The 20,191-nt window shown below is 32.9% G+C and overlaps 1 protein-coding gene across 14 annotated transcripts in view; it reads right to left on the bottom strand.

Annotated features, from left to right (window-relative positions):
* Positions 1-443: 443 nt before the first annotated feature.
* LOC110456814 (zinc finger protein 362-like) overlaps positions 444-20,191 on the bottom strand; it is a 271,358-nt gene continuing 251,610 nt past the window's right edge. For 13 of the 14 annotated variants that reach the window (XM_021507778.1, XM_021507781.1, XM_021507787.1 and 10 more), the window contains 3 exons: positions 18,043-18,245; positions 15,357-15,422; positions 444-5,047 (listed from right to left, as the gene is read on the bottom strand). In XM_021507778.1, coding sequence (XP_021363453.1) covers positions 4,076-5,047; positions 15,357-15,422; positions 18,043-18,245 — 1,241 coding nt within the window. In that variant the 3' untranslated portion in view covers positions 444-4,075. The remainder of the gene's footprint in view (positions 5,048-15,356; positions 15,423-18,042; positions 18,246-20,191) is intronic. The other variant, XM_021507780.1, reaches the window with a different exon arrangement.

The following is a 20,191-nucleotide window of genomic DNA, read 5'->3' as shown; positions in this document are numbered from 1 at the left end:
TGTACAATCACACATTCTCACTGAAGGACAGGATAAATTACACTGTAAGTCACCAATAAGATTCAACCACCAACCAAGAAGGAGAAAAATATATAAATGAAGATGTAATTAATTGGTCTAAAATATCATCAAATTGTTTTATAAAAAATGTTCAAGAAAATCTTTTTTTTTTTAACATGATGTCAAGAATTTTCATTTAGACCAATATTTAATTTGTTCATGAAAATGACAAAAAATCATCAAGAAAACTTCATAGCGAAATTTTTAATGTTGATTCTGATTGAGAAATGTTTAAGAATTTCCAGAGGAAAAATTACATAGGGGAAAAAATGCATAAAAATTATTCAAATTGTGCAATACTTTTCACTGAGGAAAGGAATTGTGATCTTTACATAAGTGACCAATGTAAAACTAATTCAAACTCTTCCTAAAAATAAAATTCATTTTTTTTGTCTAAAGGAATTTGCCATCTCTATCGTATCTCATTAAGTTTGATTTGGTAACGAAACCTCTAATTTTCTGAAGTCTTTGAAGGAATTGGACTGTGCAACTAATCCAACATATTGTATACACATAACAACAGATCTGATATAGTTTTGATATTTTTAACTGTTGTCTGGTTGGTGATTGACCTAAGGGACATGTCTAAACTAATGGCGAGTCACACCTTGTTGTCTGGGACCTCTTTAAAAAATATTTAAAATTTCCGTAATTTTCATCTCGATAAATGATACAAAACTGCCATCTTACTTCTTTGCAATTTTACCCCAGGGTATTTCTGCCAAAGTAGGATGGGTCATTTTCCCCTTGAATTTTTATCTTGCATATTACAGGTTCAAAAAAATCTTCTCAAAATCTGAAGCTAAATAATGGTTGATTATAAATAATAATGTTTCAGACAGTCTAAGTTTTAACAGAATTTATCAAAGAAAGAACTTTTTCCTCCAAGGGAGTATCAGATAGCCTTTCTGTAGTGCAATTTTTGTTTTATATTTAAATTTGCCAAATTAGGAATCAAAACAAGCCCATTATAACAGATTGTCTCAATCGCATGTCAAAACATTGTATCAACCTCATCAATACTCTTTAACATAACAAACCTGTTTAAATTCTGGCAGCCAGGCAACAAGGGGATGTAACTCTAAAATATTCTACAACATGATATGTTTTCTCTCGACTATTTTTAGCACCTTTGGTACAAAGATATTTATGCAAGATTTCTCAAACCAAAAACTTGCTATTCGTCTGCCTATATATATATATATATATATATCATGTTAATCACATTCTAAATACGGAAATCTCAATATACAGATGAATTTAATTCATAGTAACATCAAAGTGTTTTATACATATATATACATCGACAAGTGGTTAGTCTTATAACCAATTTAGTCATGAGTAAAGAGCCATGAACAGAAATGAAAAATACCAACCATCCAGTATCCGTGTTTTAGTATTCTGTATCTAGGATCAGCCGAGTTGCTTGTTATTAAGCCCACCCCCTTTTATATGTATTTCAGACAAGGGTCAAGTAAAAAATTACCTAAGATCTTTAATGCATATAAAGGATTTTTTTTATTAATAATCCCAAGAATATCAATTTAGCCAAAATCTTCATAAGCTAATAAGCTTGGTACTCCAGCCATATAATTGTTGAAATGTGTTAACGCTGTATAGAACATACAAATGTATATTTTTCTATCACTTTTTTCCCCCAGAAGTTCCATATTTTTACAAAATCATTTGGACCATGATTCATTTCACAGGTACACTTATCTTACATGTGTTATGCAAAATGAAGAACTTATGTTGAAAGGAGTGCCACAAATGAAATTTGTATTTAGATTTTAAATTATTTATTAGTTTGGGTAACCAACAAAGCGGAAGACACTGGATGGTTTGAAAAGTGATAAGGATGATTTTTATAACATTACTATTTATGCAAAAATTTAACATGATCATAAATGGACAATGACATTGTATATTATGATGATAAAAAATTCATAACAAAACATCTTTAAGAATGAAAATGACAATTATGATGATACATAATTTTGAACAATAACATCAAATTCTTCTGAGCAAGGGAATTAAAAAAACTGGACAGTGATTCAGGAGTGTTTTTCTAAGGATAATACATAGTAAACCATTACCATTGGTTGGTAGTTTGTGCTGGTTTATATATAAAAAAACCTGTGCATTTGCATGGCTTAAGTTAAATCATTCACCCCTTAAATTTTCTAATGAACTATGCCAACTTTTGAATTGGAAGAGTTCAAATGTGTCTTAAGGGGTGAATGGATTAATATAGTAAAATCTACTCTAGTAACCTCGCCCCAATTTCAAATCTAACAATACACATTCATTAAAAAAATCAATTGTACACAATGATAATACAAATTGCTCTTTTTCAATTTTCAAATGATTTTTTTTAATAACTAATGTATCTTTTGAAAAGATATTCTAGATGACGAGAACATGATCTGAAAATTATTCAACATTGATCTCATCAACAAATTTGACCAATTCAACATCTCTGAAAAGTTTGTGCAAAAATTGAACTCTTTGAGCTGTTTATATAAAATAAAAACAAATGTGTTATACACAATGAATGCTACCATTTTTGCTTCCTTTTTCTGATCAACACAAAAATAGTTCATACCACAAAATACTAATTTTGTCTTGGTTGATTGATATTTGTAATTTTTATGGTTGTAAAATAAATAATTGATTTAAATTTGTTAAACTTATTATCTTTTATTGTTATAAGTCAGAAACTATGACACTGTGGTATGTGCCGAGTCACAAATTAGAAATACTTGTTGTACATGTATACAAATGTACTGTACATCAGCAAGACTTTTCATTTCTTTATAATTTCAATTCAAACATTTTGATAAACATGGATTTTTTTTCAGATTAAGGAATATGTTAAGAGAACATCCTTTTTGGTACCGTACATGAATTAACTTAAAAGAATTAATGAAGGTTTGAGCATTGGTTTAAGCATTGCATATATTTTCTGTACTTGTGGAGTTATTTCCCTTTAATCAGCAATCCAGTAGCCTTTCAAGGAATGTTGGTCAACGAAAATAAACCTTGGAGTGATGCCATTCATAAACAGTCACTATAAGGCATTTAAAAATGATTGTTTTTTTTCCAACTGTTTTACACTTTGATTTCATTTTAACAATAGTATCAGGTATCTGAGAGAGAAAAAAATGTTTCAAACATATCAAAGAAAACATACTTTAAAACTATTCCAAAGTTTTCTTTATGAAAGGGTGATAGCATAATGCATGATCTGATCAAAATTTATATCAATTTATACAAAAACAATTCATTATTGAGCATATTTCATAACAAATACATTAATATACACTACATAGTACGGTACACACCAGAATTGTACATTATATGTGACATCCAGTTACAATGTTGTGTACACTTAAGTATAGAATATACTCTTTGCCCTAAAGTTCTAAGGAAAAAAACACCACACAACCCAATAACATCTCCTTTGAGGACAAAGGAAAGGGAAAAAAAATCTGTAAATATGTTCTGCACACTACGAGAATTAATGAAGACTAGGGTCCATGTATTGAGAGTCAGCCATTGTAAAGATCCATGTTCCTCTTCCACAGAACTTGTCGTCGGCCATATCAGTGGACGTCAGACTGGACTTATGATTAAAATAACATGATGAAAAGAAAAAATAATACAAAATGACCCATTACATGGTTCAAAATCATAGAAGTTATTAAAGTATTATTTTTTTTTTTACACTTTTCTTGTTTGTGTGTTGAACTTCACATCACATCTACAATTAACAAATCAATGATAATATCATTCCATTGAACTTTGACCTATAACTGACGACCTCTATAATTATGTAACAAATCAATGATAATATCATTCAATTGAACTTTGACCTATAAATGAACTCTTAATTAAGTAACAAATCAATGATAATATCATTCCACTGAACTTTGACCCTAATAAACCCTAAAAAGTAACAACAAATGATAATATCATTCAATTGACATTTGACCTATGCTATAGACCATTGTTCTCAAGTGAGTCTGGCTCCGCCCCCAGAACACGTGGGGCTGAATGAAGGCATCTGCTGAGATGCGTAGTTCTTTATATGCTGTAGACTGAGCAAACTGTTGGCCAGCATGCTGTCGTGGCGGGTCATCGTTGCATTGAGATTTCGCTCCTGAGCGTCCGCTTTGCGGAAACCACCCAGAGGATCATAAGGAAAGTAGCTACGGGAGGCCATAGAGGAAATATGTGGTAGGGAGGGGCTCAAAGAATTGCTTGGCAACCCAGAACCATAATGGTAGTTAGAGTTAGCTGTACTCATGGGCACATTACCACCAAACTGTGGAATAGGCATGAATGCTGACGATCCCTTCCCACATGGGGTCACACCTCCATCTTGAGATCGATCCGGAAGCCTGTTCATGCTGAAATCCTGCCCATTGGAATGATCATTTGGTTCTTGCTTGATTGGTCGCGGTGGAACTAGCTTGTTCATATTCATATTGTCCTGCGAGTGTTTTCCCATGTGTCGTGTCAGGTATGTCTCCTGCGTGTACGACTTACCACATATCCTACAAATGTGCGTCTTCAAATGTTTGGTCTCCGAATGCTTGGGTATGTGATCGCGCAGGCCTTGCTCGTCGGAGTAACACTTGTAGCATGAGTTACAACGGAAAGGCTTGTCAGTCATATGTGAGCGGGAGTGCGACTGGAGATTGGAGAGTTGCGAGAAGGCCTTGCCACACCCGGGGTGCATACACTTGTATGGTTTTTCCCCGGTGTGTGTACGTATGTGCTGCTGAAGATGGGACAACTGTGTGAACTTGCGTTCACAGATCTCGCATTTGTACGGACGAATTCCCGCATGGATTCTGTTATGCTGCGACAGATAGGAGGAATTGGCAAAGCATTTCTGGCAAACAGGGCAGTGATAGGGCTTGGGGTCCTGCTTGTGGATTTGCTGGGAGTGAATCAACATGTCCGACTTGGTCGTAAACACCTGCAACATAAAAAAAAAATAATAGAAACTTACATTTACAAAGGAAACATAGCTAACCTAAAACAGAAAAATAAGCTTGAAAATGCCTTCAAAGAAATGAAAGCAAGATATAAATACCTTCAGCATACAAACGATCGGTTTAGGTTTATTGGTGTCAGCATGCCATTAACAGCTAAGGTTATTTAAGGACATGACAAACGAACGAAAAGCGACATGTAAACACCTCCAACACAAAAAGGAAACAACATGCTTACATCTCCAACATATCATGGAAAGCAACACATTTATACCAACCACATACAAAAGAAACAAATTTTAAACCTCCTAAATACAAAGGAAAGCAACATGTGAACACCTGCACCTACGTACAAAGGAAAGCAACATGTTTAAACCTCCTAAATACAAAGAAAAGCAACATGTTTAAACCTCCTAAATACAAAGGAAAGCAACATGTTTCAACAACAAAAAAAAAAAGCTATGATAAATAATTGATATAAGAACACAATACTTTATTAAATCCATACAAACATTCTAATTTTAGAAGGAAATAAAAAAATCATTAATATAGTAACGGAAACATGTTAACTTTTTATCCATGTAAACATGATATTAATTGATTTTATCGATGTAAACATGATATCAAGTCATTCAAATATCTAAATTAAAAAACCCACGGTATTATAATCTAGCACACCTTTCCAATTTATACACATTACACTAGACTGAAGTGTTTCTATCAAAAATGCTCAGCTATGGAAATTGAGCTAATTGTGGAACTTTATCAGAGTGGAACTCTCAGCAGGATTATGTAATCAAGAGCTGAGATACTCCCGACTCCTTATCTCCTGCTTGGTTTTTGCCACCCAGGTTTAGCCTTGGGCGGTTATCTCCTCGAGTGAGGAGAGGATAAATATGCACCTCTCTTGAATCAACACTGATGAACTACATACATGTGCTTGTATGCGCTCTGACTAGATCAAAAATAAAAAATAAATATCTTTAAAAAAAACCTCAAAAAAACCCAGTATTATCACAATCTGAGTCATAGATTGCATTCGACTTATTACAGGTCCGAGTTCTTTTGGCTGTATTTCTGCAGCTTAGAAAAAACACTTTTTTTCGAGCAGGAACTCTTATACTTAATGGAATATAGAGTTTGGTTGGTAGCCATCTGATTGTATAACATTGTGGACCATACCTCAGCGTGTTGTCAAAAACTGTCTAGGCTCTGTAGCAAAAAACATATGTCTGTGATTAGTGGTGATAAAAAGCTCGGCACAGGGATCTACCCATAAACATGGGGCTTTACACAGAGGGGGTATTTCTATTCCCCTTGCCAACGGTTACATAATTCTGTCGCCTGTCAATCAAAATTTCGAGGTTCAGGCAAGGTCAAGTAGTTTCACAGTCGCCCGTCTCCAGAACTCCCATTACCAGTATCAATGACTGCAATAACTGATGCTGTAGTTCATTATTTTCTTCCACTGTTGAATGCAAAAACAAATGTTCTCCCCTGAAAAATATATTCTGGATAATACATGAAAAATACAGTTCTTCTGGCATTTTGACTCTTGCTGATTACACAGTGATAAATAATGGTTATTTGTTCTGGGTAAGTGAAAATATGTAACTGATGTTGATTCGAGCGAAATTCCAGTCCTAAACGATGTTTTCATTATGCCAACAACGCAACAGTTCAGGACAACAGCCTTTTTTCAAAGTCCATGAAACATAAGTCCTGTTTTAAAAATTTGTTTTGTTCAATTTGAATTTGAAGTGCTCTTGATAATTATTGGTAAACATTTATTAATTATTCTTTATGTAATTTATTGAAGTTATAGCTCATTCCCCCCTAACGACACGTTTTAACTCTACCAATTCAAAGGTTGGAATAGTTCATTATAAACTTTCAGGGTGAATGAGTTAATTATGACACTAATGAGTTCACTGTCATGATGAATTATTATCATTATTTTCATTCTAAAGAATATAATTTCGATTTCTCCCTGTAAAATTTTGTTTTTTTAAATTCTTAGTAGGAATTTATATGTAAACATTTAAATTTCTTTTTTTAATCAAGTAAATGATATTCAAAAATGCCAAAGAGAGTATTATTATAATGTAACAGAAACAAGATATGAATACAAAACCTTCAAAATGAAAACTGTTCTGAAATAAAATCAATGCAAAACAAAAGTCTTTTAAAGAACAACTGTTTGAAATAAAAAAGTAGCATTATTGTGAAAAGTTAAAGAGTCTCACAATTATTTTATACCTGCGTAATTGTAATGATTTCTTTAATGTGTTGAATAGACAAAGAAATGTTTTTTGATAAATCCATTTCCACCTGTCTTTCCTATATCATAACACTGAGGTATTATTTATTGACAAAAATTATCGTTACCCAAAGGCCTCTTTTACTAGAGCTTCCGCGCAAGGTCTAATAAAGATAAAATATGAAAATAAAATTTCTCAGAAAGAAATTTGAAACGTTTTGTAATGCATTTTAAAGATAGAATAGTGTTTGATATGGCATGCTCTGAGATTTTGAAATATGAGCAGAAGGCAGTAAGTGTCAGAATATAAGTATCAAGTTTATGGTGACTGAACCCACAATTTCAGTGATTCACTGCATTAAATCATAAAACAAGGCTATGAAAAATCTGAAAAGCTGTTCCCTTAAATTTAATTGTCAATAAAACTTGCCTTGTTCTAAAGGTGTAGATATCAGCCTGGTTGTAAGCAGCAATTCAGTTTTGTTTAAAGTTGAATCAGTTTGAATTAAACTTTGAGCACTTAAGGATGTATGTGACTTTAAAAATTCTTACTTCAATAATCTTTCTAAAGAGTGTTCCAATCTCAGAAACCTGTAATTTACGATATGTGAATAATAATTTTGACTTTTTTTTGACTATTGTAAACTGTACAAACAGTTACATCTATTTTATAACACTGTGACATAACTGAATTATAAGACAATACTATTTAAAAAACAAATCAAGGGAGATGACTCGAATGCATATTGCACACGGTCATTTTTGAACTTCAGAAATCATGATTTTCTTATTTGAATTCAATTAATTTGTTGAACCCATCTTAGTATACCCAATCAATATTAGTATAAACCTATCTATAAATAAATAATGATAAAAAAATCCTGTTCCAAGACATAACACATATTTGATTTATAAATGCAGAAAGTGGGATAATAATAAACAATAATATTAATTTGAGGTTCTTATATAACGCTTTATTACAACCTAGTTCATAGGTCGTCTCAAAGCCGTTCACACATTTTTATCCGTGGTTATAGGACCTTTGCAACCAGCCAATATCTTTTTCAACTCCCTGGGGAGCATACAACTGGTGCTCCCATTTTGGTGCTCACAGCTGGCAATAATTTCTACAATTCAAGCATTGCCGAACCACATACTCATTTACAGCTGAGCAGACTGGAGGAAGACGAGTAAAGTCTCTTGCTCAAAGATACAACACATTGCCATACCCTGACTCAAACACGCAATTCTTTGGTCACGAGACTACTGTGCCTCCTTGGGATCCTATATTGACGGTTTGGTTTACAGAGGTTTCTGGATTTCAGAGGGTTTCTTTATACCGTTTGCAATAATATCTTTTTCAAATTAATTTAATCCATCAAATCACATTTAATTTAGTTTCCAAACAGGGTTCAATATCATCCATGGGGTTTATATATATTCCACTCAGAATTAAGTTAATACACTGGAATTAGATTTATACCTAAACCTTAACGTATGATCATTAACCCTTTCACCACTATAGACCATAATGAACTTTTCCAGATCAATGCATGGTAGAGTTTATTAAAATTACATAGGGGTGAAAGGGTTAAGAAGACCAGGCCTCTTGAAACCTTACAGCAGTACAATGTATCTACATATTCCCCTCTCCTCCCCTGCCAAATCTCCCCGTCTCTCCTATGAAACAATGTCGAGGCCCCAAGTTCATCAACCCGTAGTAAATAGATGTTTCTGCCAACAAAATAGACCATACAATTTACCAGACTTGAAGGAATCAATTTTCTACCCTATCAGACATTACAAAATGATATAAAATGTTAATGACCTCTCGGTGTAAATAGCTGTACAGTGCATTGACCTCATTGACAAGTCATCTCCTTGACATTTTTCTCCGTTGTTCGACTGTGTCCGACGTACCCGACCAAGGAGCTCTTACTTACAAAGAGACTAGTTATGTGACATATTGATTAAAAGCTCATTCTTCTTCTGATCTCAATATCCATTACCTTGAAAAATTAAAAGCAATTTTCTCTTTATTTTAATACTACATGCCTTCAGGAAGAGCTTCCTTTCCTTCAAACCAGAGGTTATTTTCCAAAGATGCATGCATGTCAAGCCCATGCAAGTAAATCAATATTGGGGATGGTGCTTACTTCTCTGGGTATATAACAACTATATATGCCTATTTCGAGCAGACAGACCACAATCTCTAATAATCTCATATGGCAGAATAAAAAAACCACTAGAAAATGCACTAAATTTGTATCTATATTTTGAATTGCTGTCTTTGGACAAACAGGTATGTTTGAACTTCCATTAATTCTTTAGTTTATTGAAAATCCAATTAATTTAGTTAAGATTATATCATGAAGATAATAAGTTACTCCAACAAAGCTTAGTAACAAACAGACCGACTTCTTTGATCTTGTAAAGCTTTAGTAACTGGCACATGATGGATTTGACTGTCAGCCTTCATGAAGGAAATATTGACCAATCAGACACTGATTAATCAGACATCAGTGATTATTGACCAATCAGAATCAGAGATTAATTAACCAATGAGAAAGTAGTAGCTACTGACCATTCAAAAATTTGCTGTTTGCCAAAAAAAAAAATGAAAATCCTTCAAATCTGATGTTTTTCCATTTAACACCGAGATTTTACCTTTTACTAAATGGATACAAAATCACTATATATGTACTGAAATCAGTTTTAATTTTTTTCTTTGTAATATGCAAACATGACCAAGTTGAATTTCTGAACTGAAGATGTTCATCTTAATATATTTATTAATTTTGATCAAGAAGTTTTAAAATCAATTCAAGAAATTTGAGGTAAAATCATATTTTATAACCCTATGCTTTGTAAATATAAGCCTATCCTTGGTAATAATAAGACCATCCCTGTGTTTAACTTATTTATCCCTAAAGACACATTTGAACTCTTCCAAAAGAAAAGTTAGAATAGTTAATTATGAAATTTCAGGGGTGAACGAGTTAAGTGTAGCATCCGACTCTATTTCACCATATCTATTGTGTACTGCATATAAGTAACATGTTGAAAGAAGATTTTTGAATTTGTAGATTATAGAGAGTACACGTATTTCATTATACATTTCAGATGAAATAATATTGTTTTTAAAAATGAAAATTGAATGTTATATCTAAATATTTACACAACAAACAGAAACTGTAAATTGGACAAGAATGGCATTGTATCATTTGCCTACTCATCTTGAAAATTGACAATATAAATGGGAAATTCTGAGTTGTACATATTGAGTTATTTCCCTTTATCAGCCTTGATTTTCATGTTTCCCCAGTTAATTTACATGACATAGGCAATAAATCAAAATTGCTGCATAATTCCTTGAAATGCACAATGAAAACATCCCTCTAAACAGATTTACCATACAGTCTACTTTGGGAATTATGTCCAAGTGTATTTTGTCCCCCTTAATAAGGGCTTCTTGTCTGGGCATACCATAGGTACAATACGATACTCCACAAAATATCTTCCGAATTGTAACTAGCCAATTACAGAGCAGAATGCTATTGACCAATCAGTGCCAAGTATACATTAGTGACGTTAATGGCCCTACCTGAGTGATCTTCTCTGATAATATACATCCAAAGGAGATTGCCTGGGGAGGTTTTCTAGCTAAGATTCAGAGTATTCTCTCCTAGGTGGGACTTTGGGAATTTGCTCCTAATTACTGGATGTAGAGAAACATCTAGATAAGTTGAGGATGGCATGGAAAGCCATAGTGCTAAATTACTTCTTAATGTCTTTTCCTCAGCGGGTATCTACATTAACCCCACAAGTTACATGCTAAACATTTCATCCACATTTCATCTGGCAGATCTGACATAGCAAATTCATAACGTGATTGATATTCTATACTGCACTCTAGGGCCATGGTTTTATTTAGAAATGGTCTTAATTTATTTCAAAGAGAAAGAAAAAAAAGGAGCAAGTATAGTTCTTACAGAAAGATAAAAACATATTTGTTTACTGTATTTATGATGCAGATTTTTGACAAGTATTGAGTTCAGATGCATAATTTAAAGTCCTTTTTGTGTTTGTATACAAGGAAATGATGAACTCTTAGCTTTACAGTGGTTTGAGTTGGACAGGTTAAGTCTATGGTGACTATATTCTTGTAATGACCCTGCAGGTTTATCTCAAAATATTGCGTCGGTGCAACACTGTCTTTTCTGACCTAGCTTTACAGTTAGTTGTGATGAAAGGTTGGGTTTTTTTTTTTTTAAATCTGGATTTGTTTTTACAGTAAGCAAAGTTCTTACCACTCTTAATCTCATTAACAGTATTTCTGTTTTAAAAGTTTTGTTTCAATACAGGTTTTGTATTCATTAGAAAAACAGTACATGTATATATATTATCATAATTCTTTTACAATTCTACATTTTAGATCCAAGCTCATTCTTCATCCCCATAAACACCTGTACTCTCTATATACGAAGCCATCAATTTCTGAAGAGATCATTAAACAGGCATTTTGTTTAATATCACTTTTCTCTTTATGTAAAATTTCTTTTTATATCAATCTTTACTCTGACAAAAGCCACAGTACAATAGGGTGTTTCCCCTATTGTAGAGAGTACATTATGTATTTCATTATACATTTCAGATGAAATAATATTATTTAAAAAAATGAAAATTGAATGTTATATCTAAATATTTACACAACAAACAGAAACTGTAAATTGGACAAGAATGGCATTGTATCATTTGCCTACTCATCTTGAAAATTGACAATATAAACTGAAATTCCTACCCCCTAGATGTGATTGAAATGATCGTTACTATAAACGTTGGTGTAAACATGAAGTTGGGTATTAACTTAGTCTGGTGGTACAATTCTAAGCTTTCAATGCATTTCCTGAAACGGAAAACACTTGTTCAACCAGACAAAAGTAAGGCAGTCGTTGTCACAAGAGTGTTTTAAAATAAGACGATTGTTGTATGTATACGCTTAAATCTACATCTGTGAACCAATAACACGCCTCCACTGTGGGAATGTTCCGTGACATGTAGATCAGATCGGCTGTTTAAAACACAACAGCAACTGTCTTTTTTTTCCCGTTCTAATGCTAGGATTTGACAATATATCCCCAGGTAACGCTTAAGCTTTTAAGGATGGTTACGGAACTCATCCAAGTCTCACAATGAAGAAATAAAAATATACTGACTATTGCTTTGCAGAGCACACTGTCAATGAACTCTTTAAGTGGAAGTAATTGGTAAAAATACTATACTGGTGTTTTGTGAGACCTTTTATACCATTATGCCATGTAACTAAACACATTTTGAAGCCATGTTTTCAACAATAGTTACACAAGACAGGATATTTGCTCTATAAAGCTTAAAAAATAGAATCGAAGAAAAACACATGAACTGCCTTAATTTTTCCATTTTTTACTCAGCTGTTCCATGAAACCATTTGTTTTTACTAAGCCTTTTTTTTTTTTTACCTTACTTACTTTTAAATGATTAATATTACGTTTTACAATCTATATGACTTCAGATTTTAACATAATGGCTCCCAAGACTTGAATTTGTAAACCAAACTACTCAATTAAGAAAAAATATATACATGGAAATAGATACAAACTAGAACACTGACAAGTCAGTAAGGGCCCCGTCTTAACACAGTGACCCTGACCTTTGGTCAGTTGACTCCTTGTTTAATTCTGATCAACTTTGCTTCATAATGTCATAACAAAATGTTCATCAGTGAAAAGATGTAAAATTTGACCCTGACCTTTGAACCTAATGACCTTGACCTTTGACCTTGACTTTTTACCTAAATGTGTATTTTTGTGAACTGAACATCTTGACCAAGTTTCATGTACATTGGTTAATAAATACCAAAGTTATCAGCCAGGAACAAAATTTGTGGACGGACAGACAGACAGACAGAGTGATTACTATAGGGCACCCATATCTCCGATACGGGGCCCTAATTAATTGTATTTAATTATTCATTAGTGAAATTATAAGGATAATTATCAAATTTCTTTTGTTCTATCTAATGCAATGACGAAGAAATATGTATCCTCATCTGCATAAAACATTTTGCAGAATGATTATTTCAGTTTTCAAAATTTTCAGTTTACACAAATCCCAGATTTTTTTTTTTAAAACAGCTAGTTTCTAGCAATAACAAACTTATTTTAGACTTTTTTTTAAAAACTGGAGCATACCTAATGTATTTTATTTTCCTGTATGAGAAGACAAGAAACCTTTTGGTAGTGATATGAAGTAGAAATTGACATTTTAAAAATTGGCTTTGTAAAAAAAACAATCTTACCTGACAATTGTCACTCTGCATAATATGTTTTGATTTTTCTCCAGGTGTTGTATATAAAAATCATTCTTCAGTGATAATTCTCCAATTAGAAATTAACTTCTGTTTAACTATCATAGTTTTGTGGAGAGTTATTGCCCTTTGATTACCAACATTTCATCACTCCAGGAAACATAAATAATTTGTCATATCATGGAATAAATAGCTAATCATTCACAAAATGCCACAGATGTACGATTTAGGGCCATTAAAAATATATATGGAACAGGAAGTTTCCAAGCTTGTAGGTAATTTCATTTTTCATATGAAACTATTTTTTTCTAAAATAGTATATGTTATTTCTATATAAATCCAGAGCTTCCGCTTTTATATGTGTTGCATGTCAAAAATAGATGATCTGGAGCACATGTATAATGACATTTGTAAAAATAGTACATATAATCCAAATCCAAATTAAACGTTGCAATTTCAAAACTTAATGCTGCTATTTAGACTTCAATTATTTCATGCACATTTATAATTAATGTCAACAGAAAACATATTTTCAAAATACTTCTCTCTTCCTGAAAAAATAATGAAATATCTGAATGTTTTTTTCCCCTTTATTGTTATGCCCTTCATCAATAATGATGAATACCATACATTTTAATTCATTTTGTTGAATATTGAATTACATCAGATTCTGGCCTTCTACCAAACATGTTATATACCCATCACCAAAACTAGATACTAAAAAAAAAATTATAATGACATTGTCATATTCCAGTGCCAGTTTTTCAATTTTTGTGAAAATTTAAGATTAAGAAATTCTGTGTCTACTAGAGGTTTAAAATAATTTGTCTATCAGGGGGTAGGAACTATAATAGTCTCTTAGGGGATCAAGATAATCTGTGTCAACAAGAGGTAAAGATAATCTGTGCTTATTCTAAGGATCAAGATAATCTGTTTTTGGGAATCAAGATAATATGTGACCTAATACAGGATCAAGATAATCTGTTTACCTTTTAGAGGATAAGGATAATCTATGTCTAAAATATAATTAAAATAATCTGTGTCAACAATATGACCAATATAATTTGTGTCACAATTTTATTTTGCCTTATTATTAATTTGATATCATTATATATACCTAGGAGGCGAGGCTGCTTTGGTTGGAAAAGAATGAAGTCAGTGACAACTTGTTAACTCATTCACCCCTGAAAATTCATAATGAAATATTCCAACCTTTGAATTAAAGGAGTTCAAATGTGTCTCCAGGGGTGAATGAGTTCATATCTGAACTATATATCTTTATTCCTAAAATCGTAATTTTATTAATTCTTTTACAATTTCAGGGGATCACAATACTGAAAAGGTCGGCATTCACTTTAAATTTTCAAATGTAATTAAATGTGAATCTTTTCTGAAATTTAAACTTTAAAAAATCATATAAATTCTAATTTAAATTTACATGTTTAAAGTAAAATGTAAATAATAACATGAGAATTACATTTAAATTCATTTGTTAAGTTAGTATGCTAAATTTAATTAGAACATTTCTTTCCTTCAAAATCTCATATAACTTTGTTTTTAAGAAAAATCAAACAAAACAGTTTTAGTATTTTAAGAGTTAGAATAGAGGTATTAGAATCCAAAGCCCTTCATTAATTGATTAATCTACAGAATTGGTTTTTGAGATGGACTTAGAAGGAAAACATACCTGTATAGGATTCTCTACCAAAGGATCTGGGCAATGGCTGCAGAACGTTTGCTTTGAATGGGGTAACTGTGGAAGACAATTGAAGTAGACTGGCTTCTTTTTTAACATTCACAATTTAGAAAATATATTTTTTACAACATGAATTTATTTTATCACAATTTTCAAACTTATATACTGGTGTTTGATTTAATCCTTTTTAGGGATTGTGTGGCCAGTAAAATAAAACATGTTTCTAAAAGTAAAACAAGGTTTAGATAGTGTTAATTTTTTCCTATGTCCGATGTAGTAAGAAAATGATAATATTACTACGTATAAATGAATATCAAATGTCTTCATGTGACCCTGGCTGCTGTGAGAGTGTTAAACCCTAACCAAACCCTTAGAAGTAGATCTCTTATGTTTTTAAACTCTAGGCTGTTAAGTGAACACTTGCAAGCATGCTAATTGTAGGTTGACTTTTAACTTTTGCATTTACAAATATTCAAAACATGCAATTTTCTGCAAGTAGCTACTTTCCTGTCATATTTTGAAATAATTAAAACTAAGGTTATTCTTTAACTAAACAAATGCCATATTTTGTGGGGATTTGTTAACTTTTCAAGGGAAAAATTAGTTATTTATTAACAAAAGTAGTTTAGGAGCTAGATTTTTTTTACTCACAATTAAAACTTTGCTAGTGACTAAAGAGATAGTTAGTCCCACCTTTGAATAACCCCCAAAATGATATTTGCTGTAGATGTTTGTTGAAACAATCATTATCATTGTTTGTAAAAAAATGTGAAGACATCAGTTTATTCAGGACACACATCTACAGTCATTAAATCATTATTTTTCTAAATTACCCAAACCGCATCTGTCGCGAAAAATAAAAAAAATAAAATAAAGTACACATAAGACACTTTCAAATATACGGAATCTCAAAAAAAGTTTCCACTGCATAGGATTCTAATGAAATGAGATTCAGTGAGTTTCACATATCTCAGGTGAAATACGAACATGTGCAAAATATTTTTATCACACCCATGGATATATATATACAGTTCCATTTTTATTGTCTCTTTAGTCTAGAAAACTGAAATGAAAACGCCAGCAGTTCTGTCTTTGTCGTGGGTCCATGATGTTGTGGTATTGTTTAATTTCTCGAGACTTCATTGGGGGTGACATTACAAAATGTTATATATTGAGAATTGGTGTCATGGTGTTGTTACAATGGATAGCAGTCGGAGGTTGTGATAATAACTTAAGTTTTATATTTTCCTATGAACTCTGCAGCTTTTCTGTGAATCTGATTTCGTGTCAGAACGTGGATGTGTTTAGAACTTTTTACATATGTATTTACCATTATACAAACTTACCACTAAAATCTGGCAAAAAAGTTTAGTTTCAATTTTTTCATATACCCTTATTTTATAGCTTCTAGTGCTTACTGCTTATCATTACACATTTTGATTAGTTTTACACTAATATGGTCTTTAACTCATTCACCCCTGAAGATACATTTGAACTCTTCCAGTTCAAAGGTTGGAATAGTTCATTATGAAATGTCAGGGGTGAATGAGTTAGGTATACGATTGTTAAAAAACCCCAGAGAAATTCTATCATATTTAAACAGAAAGATTTTGGTAACGAAATTAATTATCAACTTATCGATATATTGATATACCTCATAAAAACATATTTGAGAAAAAAATAAGGATAATGCAAAAATATTAAAAAAAAAAGGGTCTAGCAAACTATAACTATGTATAAATTATGCAAGCAAGCAAGTCAAAAACAGAAGTGTACAGGGCTATATTCACAGCATTCATGACACATTTTAGATGACTAGGGAAGAAAGAGTATTAGCACAACACAAGATCAAAGCTGCAAGAAAATTCTTCATACAACCAATGAAAGGCTAGGACACAGTATCATCACCTTTATAATAATATCTGTCTGACCTACTTTTTCACGAGTAGTAACTTTTACCTTCGTAAGACCCATGCAGTTGTTAGGAAAAGTTGATATGATCAATGTATGCTTAGAGAATGTTTGTAATGAATTGGGGACTAAGAAAATATCGGTACACTCATTGCATACTTAAGGGAAAGCTCGGTACAATGAGTTGGTACCTAGGAAACTTAGGTACAGTTTATGGGTACTTTGACAAGAGGCCCGTAAGTCTTAACAGTCACCTGAATGAAATTATGTAAAGGATACACATAGTGTTAATTAGATCTAAATTGAACCAGAAACTTTCATAGATTTCAACGGTGTTTGAGGATTCACATTTTATTGTGTTTTAGGGCTAAGGGTTACCTGTGAGGGTGTTTTAGGATTAATAGTTACCTGTGACGATTAATTTGGGATTCCTAGTTACCTATGAGTGTATTTGGAATGTCTTGTGACCTATAAGTTTGTTTGGGGATCCCAGCTGGTAACCTGTCGGCATATTTTTGGGTTCCCACAGTTACCTGTGAGGTTGTTTAGGGATTCCTCACGTTACCCGTCAGCATGTTTTGGGGTTCCCACAGTTACCTGTGAGGTTGTTTAGGGATTCCCGGTTACCTGAGAAATTGTTTTGGGATCCCTGGTTACCTGTCAGCATGTTTAGGGGTTCCCACAATTACCTGTGAGGCTGTTACAGGTTTCCTGGTTACCAGTGAGGAGATAGAGACCTGGGTTACCAGCTCCAGTAGTGCCTTACCTGATCACACATCTTACAGGGGTATGTTTTCCCTGACTTAATGGGTGGTTTGACCGGTTGGGGGATGACCAGGGGCGTGTTGGTGGGTGTTGATGGGTTACTAACACTGCCGGTGCTGCTACGGTAACTGCCTGTACTTCCTGTGCTACCATGACGGTACCCACCCGGCTCATGATTATTCATGGTCTCTGGGTTGATGTTGCCTGAAATACACAAACAGCAACTGTTATCATATATCAATTTTATTTAACTTTTATGAATTATTATCAAAATGATTTTGTATGAATTCAGTATTTTCTCCTCAGTTTCATATAAAGATCAAGAGTTAGTATGTATTTTCTGACCCTGTATCATTTGGAAAAATAAACACCCTGTATAAACCAGACCTTGTCTAAAGAGACCCACTCTAGACAATGAAATGTACAAATTTATACAGGTAATCTTGATCCCTGTGTATCAGGATCATAACTGATTGTAGATGTTTGGTAATGATGTTTCATTGTTTATAGTTATGTAAGGAAACAGTCAATCAATCCATTATCCCCGACCTCCAAACACACTTCGGTAGAAAGAAAACAAATCAATGGCTTTTATTTTTTATATAATAAGGAAGATACAATTTCTGAATACAACCTTATGCTATACCAATATGTACTGAACGTATGAGACATGCCCCCGAAAAAGTGACCCCATGATTGACACACACATACACAGGTTGGTTAACTCTCTCACTCCTGTAAACCATAATGGACTTATCCAGTTCAATAAGTGGTAGAGTTTACTAAAGATACATAGGGGTGAAAGGGTTAATTATTAAGTGAATATATATTCCTTGCAACCTTGACCTTGTAAAGGGTTCAAAGAAAATTCTATATACACAAACTAGAAATGATTCATGTCACAGTATTTTTAAATTTTACTCAGGAAGTTATGATGAATGATCTCTTCGATAGAAATGTGTTTTTTTATTATAATTTATTGGATAAAAAGTGAGAATAAATTTAAGGCTGAGTGAAAGAGGTTTGACATAGAGTATGCTCCTACCTTGAAAACAATGAATAACCGTTCTCTTTGTCATATTTTATAGTTTCAAAACGTTGAAAACAAAAGCTGTCGCCATCATCATTCTAAAACATGTTGTAACTCTGAAACTGTTTTATAACGAAAGATGTAAGTCACAATGAATTCTTCAATGACATATGTGATCATTTGTGTCAAGTTTATGAATTAAACACAGTTAAAAGTTATGTAAAACATGACCAACCAGGAAGCAAGCTGTTCACATGATGTCTATAAATATGTAATTATATAATTATATAATTTTATACCCCTTTATCACTATAACCATCGCTATTGAAAATATTATCCACAGTTTTAGCAATACACATCGGTTTTCAATAGATTTTTCAGCTTATTTTGTATTGTTTCTGTTCTCCCCCAACCCCCCTTACTTTTGAGTCAGTGGTTATGATCCCACCCCTACTGTTCTCTGTGTAGTGGGACCGTGCTGCCAACAGTATCATTTATAGTGCCACCTCACTTGAATGCTACAGCACAAATACGGCAACATCCACCCTAGAACATTGTATACTCCACCTGGGTTGTTGGAGTTGTGTGGGCAGGAGTAAAAACACTTTCTCTGATATTCCATGCCTACGACGACGACTTGGGGGAAGACTCTTAAGTTGACAAATACGAGGCTTTGTCGAGTGTTTAGCAACTTAAGAATCTTTTCCCGAGGGTTGAGATTCCCCATCTCACCCTCAAGGGGGTGAATGATTCTTTTCCTCTTACCCTGTTCACCCATTTTGTATCATATACATAATATAATGTTAAAGTTACAGGCTAAATTCAGGGTTGACGTGACGTTGATGGATTGTTAACGTGACGTCATTGTATTGTCGACGTGACGTCATTTTATACATAACTTCACACAATGAAAGAGTTAACCTGTTTATTACTTGAGTTAAGACACAGATATGAATGTGCAAGCAAAGAACAAGTACTAAAACCTACTGTAAACATTTGGCGTATCAGGGGCTACTCACTCTATAACCTACTAATAGTAACAAATTATTCTCAAAATATTTTAACGGAAGCTAGACTCTACGAAGTCACAGAGAAGCTTGATAAAGATTTAACGGAAGCT

Source organism: Mizuhopecten yessoensis, unplaced genomic scaffold (genome assembly GCF_002113885.1).
Source record: "Mizuhopecten yessoensis strain PY_sf001 unplaced genomic scaffold, ASM211388v2 scaffold8853, whole genome shotgun sequence".
Lineage (NCBI taxonomy): Eukaryota > Metazoa > Mollusca > Bivalvia > Pectinida > Pectinidae > Mizuhopecten > Mizuhopecten yessoensis.
Note: the sequence above shows the minus strand (reverse complement) of the source record. Positions and strands in the feature narration are given on the sequence as shown.